This window comes from Syngnathoides biaculeatus, chromosome 20, assembly GCF_019802595.1.
Source record: "Syngnathoides biaculeatus isolate LvHL_M chromosome 20, ASM1980259v1, whole genome shotgun sequence".
NCBI classification, from domain to species: domain Eukaryota; kingdom Metazoa; phylum Chordata; class Actinopteri; order Syngnathiformes; family Syngnathidae; genus Syngnathoides; species Syngnathoides biaculeatus.
The window spans coordinates 5,982,955-5,993,577 of record NC_084659.1 but is presented as its reverse complement, the minus strand read 5'-3'; the positions used below and the strand labels follow the sequence as shown (position 1 = coordinate 5,993,577).

General features: G+C 45.4%; 2 protein-coding genes across 2 annotated transcripts; both read left to right on the top strand.

Moving 5' to 3' along the window:
- The first annotated feature begins 92 nt into the window (after positions 1-92).
- ndufa12 (NADH:ubiquinone oxidoreductase subunit A12) lies at positions 93-1,795 on the top strand. The gene is made up of 4 exons (XM_061807146.1): positions 93-246; positions 481-566; positions 702-789; positions 1,558-1,795. The coding sequence occupies exons 1-4, from the start codon at positions 158-160 to the stop codon at positions 1,730-1,732; spliced, it is 438 nt and encodes a 145-aa protein (XP_061663130.1). The 5' UTR covers positions 93-157; the 3' UTR covers positions 1,733-1,795.
- A 948-nt stretch (positions 1,796-2,743) lies between these two features.
- Positions 2,744-8,332, top strand: gnsa (glucosamine (N-acetyl)-6-sulfatase a). The gene is made up of 13 exons (XM_061807145.1): positions 2,744-3,126; positions 3,714-3,773; positions 3,848-4,054; positions 4,131-4,196; positions 4,392-4,490; positions 5,759-5,926; positions 5,999-6,081; positions 6,197-6,315; positions 6,403-6,506; positions 6,588-6,689; positions 6,760-6,870; positions 7,413-7,523; positions 7,604-8,332. Exons 1-13 carry the CDS (start codon positions 2,971-2,973, stop codon positions 7,757-7,759), a joined length of 1,542 nt encoding a protein of 513 aa, XP_061663129.1. The 5' UTR covers positions 2,744-2,970; the 3' UTR covers positions 7,760-8,332.
- The last annotated feature ends 2,291 nt before the right edge of the window (positions 8,333-10,623 follow it).

Here is a 10,623-nt window from a genome sequence, read left to right as displayed (position 1 = left end):
TCTGTCAGGCAATATTTTTAAATCAATTTCTGAACTTGGTGTGTTTATTTTGACGTTACAAATGCATTCGGAACAATGTGTTACAAGTGTTTTTTGCTATCCGGACATTTTAGTCCTAGGAACCGCCGTTCCGACCTCAAAATAGTTCCGTCTCAAGATGGCGCAGTACGTCAATATTGTCCGAAGGGCTTTGGGACAACTGGGAGGTCACGGCGGAATTCGGGGCTTTCTTCTTCAACTCTTCAGGTGCGCTTGTGTCACTATTTGCACGCTTTTATTTCAAACCTTCGGCAACAAAAGGATGTTTTTAAACGTAGATACTTGTGAACGTTCCAGAACTAGCTCGCATCTTGGACGCTAGCTTAATCCTCTCTCTTAACAGGTGTCGTGAATCTTGTACATAATTTTCGTTTTATTGATGTTTCATTCAAAAAAAAAAAAAAATGGTCGCATAATTGCATGAATGACAACTTTCGACAGGGTGAACGACGTGAAGACCGGAGCTCTGGTTGGTGTGGACAAATATGGGAACAAATACTACGAGGACAATGAGCACTACTTCTTTGGTAATTTTTTTTTTTTTTTTAAACGACAACATTTCATATGCAAACGTGCATTCTGGTGAAGTTCTTTTGGTGCCATTGCTTCCTCCGTCGAGGTTGAGAACCGCTGCATTAATCTGGTGCCCAAAATGTCTGCAGGGCGTCATCGCTGGGTCATCTACACCACACAGATGAATGGAAAGAACACTTTGTGGGAGGTGGATGGCAGTATGGTGCCCGCTGAATGGTACTAATCATATTTTGATTTATGTTTTGTCCTTTCCAAAATTATTAGAAGCAATCTAAATCTCAGTGATGACGTTAAAAGCCATTTGTGTTTGTTTGTTTTTCAATGGCTTTTTAAAAAAAAAGACATTTTTTACTTTTAAACTTATATATATCAATATTTGTTGCGCTTTTTCTGTAAATAAGATGTTAAAAGTGTATAAAAACATAATGATAAATAGAAAACGGCATCTGCAATATTCCGACTTGAGATTAATTTAATTTTCAGGTCTAGAAAAGTGGAAGCTGTTGTTTGGAAACTATTGTTTCCAAGACTGTCACAACAGCTCTATTTTATAAAACAAAAAATTATGAATACATAAAAAAAAAAAAAACTTGTTTTTCAAGGCCCTTATAATATTTTGTGTGAGAGCACCCAGTATTAGGTACACTTTTGTTTTGGGGTGATTAATGTACACACTTCCAATTTGTGAAGTCGTTCCTTCCCCCCAAAAAATAAAACTTTCCATTGTTCCATATTCCAAAGTAATGTTTCAAATTGGGCTTTGAGGTGAGTTTTAGAATATAAATTTAAATGTCACATTATTATTTTTCTTTTATAGGTAAGTCTGGAAATTAGCCTTTGAACTCTTGAAATTTCAGACGTGTAGGAACTTTGAATAATCAGCAGTCTATGAAAAACGTGAGCGTAATATCATCAATAAAATGTAAAGAATGAAAACGTTTGTGGTTCGTGAGCTGACGCCTGGACGCCCGTTGCTTGCGGTAGGCATCGCTGGCTCCACTGCATGACAGACGACCCCCCCACCACGCACCCGCCCGAGCCCAAGAAGTTCCTGGCCGACGTGCACCAGTTCAACGTGAGCGGCACCCCGCAGCAGTACGTGCCCTTCTCCACCACGCGCAAGAAGATCCACGAGTGGGTTCCGCCGAAGGCCCAGTGACCCCGTGACCTCTGCAACTTGTTCTCTTCCACAGCCTCTGCGTAATAAAGTTTCATATTCGGACTTGGGAGGTTTTTCTTCGTGCGTGGGTTGATGGCAAAACACATCAAACTATGTAAGGTAACTGTGGATATTTTGGGGGGGAAGAAAAATGTTAATTATTGTTTTTTTTTTTTTTTTTTTAATAAAAGACCATGTAGAGTTTGGCTTTTTACAGGAAAAGAAAGTATTGTGTCATCACAATAATTTTTATTTGCCAGGTATGTCAGAAATAAGGAATATATCTCTGAATAAAAGTTAAACTGCGACAAACTAAAGTCTCGACAAAAATGTCGTTCACGGCTCAGGAGGCCACAGTGAAAGGGGAAATATGCTAAAGTCATAACCTCGCTGCCGTCAAATCAAATATTTTTTTTAACGATTGAATGAATTGTATCAGTTTGTATTTTTACCAGTTAAAGTGCGACTTGTGTTAAAATGTGCAGATGGTCATATTAAATTACCGAAAGCTGTTAAAATGATAACCAAAGGTTACCTCGACGCGACAATTATTCAGTCTTATTCTTGAACATTTGTTGAGATGTCGTATACATCCATTATCCTCACAAGGAACTTTTTTCTCAACTCTGGGTCATTTAAAAGTGTATTTTAAAAACAAAGCGAGACCGAATATGACAAATAGATGTTTCATATTCGATAGTTAAGTGATGGAATTGATGTAGGTCAGAATATTAAAGGGCTTCTTTCCTTTGCCGCAGTTCTGTTCCGTTTGTTTGATTTCGTGCCGTTAGGAGAGGAAAAATAATCAAATGTACTTCAGCCCTCCTATTTTGGGTCAGAATTCGGTGCTTGTTAGTCGTCTTCGCAGCTGCGCTCGCGAGGAATGTTTTTTTTTTTTTTTTTTTTACAATTGCAGACGATCCAAGTCAAGTTCTGCAGTTTTTTGCTTTTTGCTTTTTGCTTTTCCCACATCGGAGGAGTGACGCTCATGCACGATTTTCCCTCCCCCAAAAGCCCCGAAAACGCTGACGACGCTTTTACGCAATTCGCATTGACCTCGCGGCTTCCGTTATCGCGCACCGCGTGACTCTTAAACGCGGAAGTGAACGCTCGCAGTAAACATTCATGTCGTCGCGCGTTTCTTGTCACTAGGAGAAGACACCGGGGCTGCTTTTTCAAGTCGCCATTGCACTGTGCGACGACTTGAGAGCCTCTCTTCAACATTCAAAAGGGGGAAAATGTGGCGTCCGCGGTTGCTTGGCAAGTTTCTCCTTATCTGCGTCACGGTGTGGAGCAGCCAGATCGGCAACTATGGCGCTTTTGCCAAAACATCCCGGAGACCAAACATCGTCCTCATCCTCACCGACGACTTGGACGTCGCCATCGGGGGAATGGTGGGTAAACGACTTGTTTGGGCGCTACTTCTCACGCCGCATTACAACTTCGACGCCTGTAACACTCGTCCATGTCCGCTTCACGTCAGGTCTTGCTATGCACGTTTTCATCGTCCATGATGTCTTGGCCACGTTGCTCAACTCCGTTATTCACTTCCTCTTCTTTTCTTAGGGCTGTCCGTTCAATCTTAAAAAAAGTACAAGGTTGTCGTCTTGTTTTTTTTTACATTAAATGGCAAAATAAGTCGTCCAACAACCAGCGTGTATACGCTTTTCATGAATTGTATTCAATTATTCATTGAAATTCAATTAGAGGTGCTTGAACAGACAACTAAAAAAAAAAGGGGGAAACGTTTCATCAGCAAGCAGAAACTAAAACAAGTGCTGGCAGGTTTCCGTGAACAGCACACTTGACTTGTTCCATAAAAATGAGTCAATGCACACCAACGGTATCTCTGCAGTCATGTAATTAAGAATCAGCGTTTACGACGACGAAAGCCGAGTCAACCGCTGACTCCGTGCCAGCGAGACGAATTGCCAGCCAACGCGCTCGCCAGCCGTCATGCACATTTTGTGTCTCTCCTCAGACTCCACTAAACAAGACCCAAAAACTCATCGGTGACGCCGGCATCTCGTTCTCCAACGCAGTGAGCACTCTCGTCACGGCAAAATGGCCGCACTGTTCCTCGTATGAATGCTGCCCCTCCTTCCTCCCGGCCAGTTTGTCGCCAGCCCGCTGTGCTGCCCCAGCCGAGCCAGCATCCTGACGGGCAAATACCCGCACAACCACCACGTGACCAACAACACGCTGGAAGGCAACTGCAGCAGCACCGCCTGGCAGAAGAGCCAGGAGCCCCGGACCTTTCCCGCTCTGCTCAGGGACCTCGCCGGGTACCAGACCTTCTTCGCTGGGAAGTACCTCAACCAGGTGAGACCCGCACGTTTCCCCATCGCGCGAAAAATGATTCGTTATTGTGACGCGCCGAACCGCTTTTGTGTCGCAGTACGGCCACGCGGAGGCCGGCGGAGTGGAGCACGTTCCGCCCGGCTGGAGCTACTGGGTCGGATTGGTAAGAAGAAGAAGAAGAAGAAGAAGAAGGGGAAAAAAAAGAACTAATTCCATTTGTTTACAAAAAAAGTAGAGTCTCAAAACCTGATGGCAACCATCTTGAAATGTCACTCAAATGACCAATCGCACGTCACTTGTTCTGCGTGCCAATGTGGTTTTTTTTTTGTGTGTTTTTTTGTTTTTTTTTTTCATACAGGAGAAGAATTCAAAGTACTACAACTACACGTTGTCAGTTAACGGCAAGGCTCAGAAACACGGGTCGGACTACAGCAAAGATTACCTGACAGACGTGCTGGTAAAAGATGACTTCACTCCTCCGTGCGCGAAACAAAACAAAAAACAAAAAAAAAACGGACAACACTCCTTTCTGCACACCACTGATTGGAGGGCGCATGGTCATGTGACCTTGGTGTTTATGAAAGATGCTTCCACCATTTCACGACACCCACTCATCTAACAAAAAAAAAAAAAAAAATACACACGAGCGGTATGTCGATTGGTTGAAGCCATTGGCTGCCATCTTGGTACTCCCAAAACGTGTGGAGGACACGGTTTACAGTTTGGATTGTGGCGGGGTTTTTCTCAAAGTTTGGCATGTAGAATTAAAATTTTTACAGTTCTGTTAACATGAATGATTTTTAATTTGACTTTGTAAGGCAAAAAAGGCGACGTGCAAAGGAAAGACATAGAACACCGAGACGAGCAAGAAATCTTGCATATTACCTCATGCCCCATTTCCGTGACGTTACCTTTTCCCAAAATACGCTGTGAAGCACTATCATCATGACATAGCAAAAAAAAAAAAAAAAAAACTGCATCTTTTTGTCATAAAAACATGAAATTTTAAGTCAATCAGTTTGATATAATTTTGGAAATAAGGATTCGCAATGGGCAAATACATGCTAAACGCGTTGTTCATTCGTTCATCTGCGACGTAATATTTCAGACCGAAAATTTTAACTTGTTTCCTCACATTTGAAAATTCAATTCAATTTGCAGAGTTCTGTGTTATGAAATTCATCAAAAAATGTGTTTTCTTGCTTATCCACTGATGAAGTTTGGGAAAATACTGACTTCACTTTTTTGCAAAAAAAAAACGTCGGCCTATAAAGGTCAAGCGGAGAGTGAAAAGTCAACAACCGCAAACAGAACTTTTTTCAAGTGAATTAAACTCATCAGAAAATGACAAAAAAAAAAAAAAACTTTACAAACAAAGCTTTAATAGTGCCAAAGGAAATCTTTCTAACTTAGCTCTGGAATGTTTTCTCAGCCACAAAACTGGCGATTAACGCGCAGGTCGGCAAGCTTGTTTTGGGAGTATCAAGATGGCGGATGGTGACTTTCGTTTTGGTGTCCAGTGAGCCTTCCAGTCTTTTTTTTTTTTTTTATTTTACATCTGTGACTACACTGCAGCATCGTCGATATCTCGACTAAAGTATTTTCGGTGATGAAGCAGCTCGTAGTCACATTCCCCTTTCATTCGGCTTTCTAAAAGTGAATGAAAAATGCGGGCAAAGTAATTTTGGGACTTGTGAAGTGATTTCTTGTCTTTCGTCGTCGCAGGCCAACATGTCCGTGAACTTCCTGCAGTACAAATCCAGCTACGAGCCCTTCTTCCTGATGGTGTCCACGCCGGCCCCCCACTCGCCTTGGACGGCGGCACCCCAGTACCAGGACCGCTTCGCCGACGCGGCGGCGCCCAGAGATCCCAACTTCAACGTCCACGGCAAGGTCGGCGGGGGGCACCGGCGCGCCGGGACCGCCGAACGCGTGTAAACGATTTTTGTGCGGCGCGCTCGGCAGGACAAGCACTGGCTGATCCGGCAGGCCAAGACGCCCATGACCAACTCGTCCGTCCGCTTCCTGGACGCCGCCTTCAGGAAACGGTTAGATTTCGGCGTCGCCCGCCCGTCCCTCCGCCTCCGGCAGCGCGACACCAATGGCGTGTTTTTAATTTTATTTTTTTTTTATTATTATTATTATTTTTTTTTTGGTGTGCAGATGGCAGACTTTGCTGTCCGTGGACGACCTGGTGGAGAAGATCGTGAGCAGCTTGGAGGCCAGAGGAGAACTGGACAACACGTACATCTTCTTCACCTCAGATAATGGCTACCACACAGGTGAGCTTTTGTTTCATTTCTCACTTTGGGTCGCGGCGTTAACGCCGAGCGTGTGCGGCGTCCCCCCTGGTTCCTTCTCACCCCCAGGTCAGTTTTCCCTTCCGCTGGACAAGCGGCAGCTGTACGAGTTTGACATCCGCGTTCCTCTCATGGTGCGAGGACCCAACATCAAGGCCGGGCAGACCACCCAGGTGACGACTTCCTCTTTCTGTGACTGTCGGGGGTGGGGGCCACAACAATTCGACACTCCTAATAATTGCACTCGCGGACAGTTTCTGGTGGCGAACGTGGACCTCGGCCCGACCGTGCTGGACATGGCGGGAGTCAACGTGAGCGCGACGCAGATGGACGGCACCTCCTTCCTGCCCGTGCTGGTGAGGACCGCCTCCCCCTCCCCCGAGAGGGCGAGGAGAAGCTTCGTAACGCCGCTCGCGTTTCTTTCAGGAGGGCAGAGCCAACAGCAGCTCCTGGAGGAGCGACATCCTGGTGGAGTACGAAGGGGAAGGCCGCAACATTTCCGACCCCGCCTGCCCCCTGCTGGGCCCCGGCGTGTCGGTGAGACCGCGGACTGAAACCGCCCACTCCCAGATCCGAGCCAAAAATGTTGGGCGCAAAACCCGACTCACTTCAGGACGAGCGGTGCTTTGCTAGCTCGTAGACAATTCTGCTAAAAGAAAACTTCACGCTGTTTCTAGCCTTTCGATGTGGCTTTCAAACTAAAGTGCAAAGAATTCTGCGTAACTCAAAACCGCCGACAAGGCAAAACCTCGTCGGCAGGCACATATTCTCTATCCTCCGCATCGCGTTTCCTCCATCTCCTGCCCGTGGTCTGCTGCCCCCAAGTGGCCGAGGCACGCACAGCATGGCAATTGAAGTGACGCAAAAAAATGTGCCACTTCAAATCTTCGTGTATCAAGTTTTCATAATGTGGCATATTATAGAGTGCAGTTTTCATGATTTAAAAAAAAAAAAAAAAAAAGGTGGGGAGGGGGAGCTGGAGGGGATGAATGGCATTTCCAAGCAGCACTTCCGCTCTTCAGCCCTCCCCCCCCCTTTCTTTTTTTTGTACTTTGACCCGTCTTTGTCCCCACGCTCAGGAGTGCTTCCCAGATTGCGTGTGCGAGGACTCGTACAACAACACGTACGCCTGCGTGCGCACGGTGGCGCCCGCGGCCAACCTGCAGTACTGCGAGTTTGACGACAACGAGGTACCCGCTTCACGTTTGCTGCTGCTGCTTCTTCTTCTGCGGCGCTCCCACGGCGTGACCCTCGCGCGGTCTGGTCGCAGGTGTTTGTGGAGGTCTACAACCTGACCGCGGACCCCTTCCAGCTCACCAACATCGCCAAGACCATCGAGCAGGAGGTCCTGGAGAAGATGAACCACCGACTGATGATGCTGCAGTCCTGCGCGGGTCGGACGTGCCGCGCCGTCGAACTGAGATGAGATCAGAACGAGGTCGGGGACGGATGCCCTCGATTGGCGCGATGTTCTCCGCACGCTGAGTAAACATCCGCTCCATCTGCCTTTCCGGAGTGCGTCTATTTATTTCACTTTATGTTTTTTGGCCTTCAGCGTGTTTTTTTTGTTTTCATCTTTGTTGGACTTTTGTATAATTTTATCTTCCTACTGAATGGTCTGCACCTTATTTTTTCGTTGCTCTCGTCGCAACGACTAATCTCTGAATCTCGTAGTGCGTGAAACAATCACTGGATTCAATGCAAATACTCTTGACAACAAACTTGAGGAAAACATGCAGTCGTGACATTTAATGTGCCGTCAAGAAATGGGGCGGGGGGGGGGGGGGGACAAACCACATTTTTTTGCTTGAATGCCGCTCCTTGTGGTGTAGGACTCGGCCACTAGGTGGCAGCATCATAGCGTACGTGGAGACGGTTCATGTTCGAAAGCGTCAACAATATTTGACTACTTCTACGTTTGCATTTTAGCTTTAAGAAGTGTTGTACACTTGTACGTAGTTACTATTTTTCTTGGTATTTTGTGCAACACCGTTAAGCTTTTTTTTTTTTTTTTTTTTTCGTTCCATGTGCACCGTTTTAAAGTTCAAACTGGATAATGTTGCAGTGGCTTACCAAAATATTTCAAAGACTTCTTTTGGAATAAAGCCTGATTTTGCCTGTACGTCTAAGTATTGCACAGTGTCCTTATTTGCAATACCTCGCAGCGAGTGGGAAGTTGGCAATAAGATGGCGGGCAATAAAGCCCAACAACAAGCAATATTTTGCTCTTCACCTGTCAAAATGTGAAGATAGATACAATACACGCTTACAAGATTGTTTCAAAGGACGTGCGGCTTTAAAATATTTGTGCTTTGCAGGCGCGGGGGTTGATTTTTGCGGTCTCGAAATGTTGTTGGTCGGCGGTGCGAGGACAACGTCAGCGCCGAAGTCTCGTGTGCGCTGTTGACGAGATGGATGAGGAGGGTTCAAGGTTGTTGGTTTTTTTTTTTGTTGTGTGTGTGTGTGTGTGTGTCCTTCCAGGGTGTGTTGCACTATTTTAAAAGACGTCAGGCGACTTGAATACAACATCGCGCCGAACGGTTGCACGTCGGCAGCGGGTTCGACCCTCTGGCCGTCAGGCGTCACCGGGGAAAACGACCGCGACGCCTCGGTCGACTGCAACGCGTTTGGTGGATGCGTGGGCGGCAGAAAAGAGAGATGGAAGGAAGGGAGGATGGCTTCAGATGGACAAAGGATGAGTGACGGAAAAAGAGATGACGGGCGGATGTTACCGCGGCTCAAACGTTGACGCGCATTCAAGGATTGTGCGGCCTGAGCACAATGAAAAGAAAACGTACAAATGACAACGCGGCAGTCACGTTTCAAGCATTTCATCTGCAAATCAAGCAAGAGAAATGGTGACAATCGTGCACGAGTTGGTTGCAAGTCTGAGCTTTCGCTGGCATTTCGCGCGACGAGCAGGTTGGGGATCCAAACTTGCAACTGCATTTGTCGGAGTTCACGCAGGCCGCCGCGCCATCTCGTTGGCACGTGGTCCAATCGGTCTCGGGCGCCACCGACCCGGGACTCGCCCACCTGTGCAGTGGGCAGGGGAGCCTGCTCACGAGGCCTTCCGAGAAGTCCATTTCAGACAAAAGCAGTCGCACGCGAGCCCCGAGATTTCCCGAGATTTCCATTTGCCCGCCGGCATTCACGTTTCCACCCCGAATGCGGGCAGCTGGGTTGGGGGTCAGTATTTGACCTTTTGAACCCTGACCAGCGGAGGCCTCTGCATTTTTGTCATCAAATGTTTCTTTTTTTTTTTTTTTTTTTAAATCCTCTGGACTTTCCCTGTGATCCAAACTTTTGAAACGAAATTCCCCCGACAACGAAGCCTCCGTTGTCTTCGACAGCCGCACAAACGCGACAAAAAAAAAAAAAAACATCCCAAATATGCACACGAATCGACCAAAAATGTCCACCAGGACACGTTCTGATCGGAAGTTCTGCAACTTTTCCAGATTTTGAAATTTTCTTTCAATGCCGTTTGACTGAAAAGTGGGCGTGGGTGCCAAACCCTCATCACGTGGTAGTTTCCTGGGTGGATTTTCAAAACAAGACAGCATTCTGGAATCTCGCAAAACGAATGTAATCAAACAGTTCAATTGAACTCTTGAAAATGGCCAAAACATTATTAATAATAACAATACAAGTATACAATTATAGCAATCATAAATGCAAAAAGAGGAATAAATAGCGGCAAAAAATAAAGAAACTGACAGTGGTAATCAAAACAAAATGAACATATTGAAAAAGTACGTTAAAAATAAGATAAGCTAAATGAATAAAATAATTCATGTACAAAAATGATCCTCACATATGACAAGCTCATTCAACATGATGACAAAAGTGCAGATAATAGTTCATATATTTAAAAAAATAAGAATACAATTAATTTATACATTTAAAGCGTTAAATCTTTATCTTAAACTGTGAACAAATATTAAAAGCTAACAGATAAAAATAGAAAGGTATCACAAAATCTCTAAAAGAATGAAGATAAAAATGATCATTAAAAAATCATTCAAGCAGAAGGAATAATAACAGAATAATCCAAAGGTGTCTGACATTATAATTTAAAAGTCCGGATTTAGTTAGATGTGTATTATTTTGAAGATTTGCTCAAAATAAAGGGGAGAGTGTACCGTGGGAAACCATTGCCTTTATTTTGAAACATGTTCTGGAGTGTGACAGATTCGCGTGTGTGACTCCCCGTGGGGGGGGGGGGCTCCTCCTCCTTCCTCCCCCTCCTCCTTCCTCCCCCTCCTCCTTTTCCACTTCATCCATAAT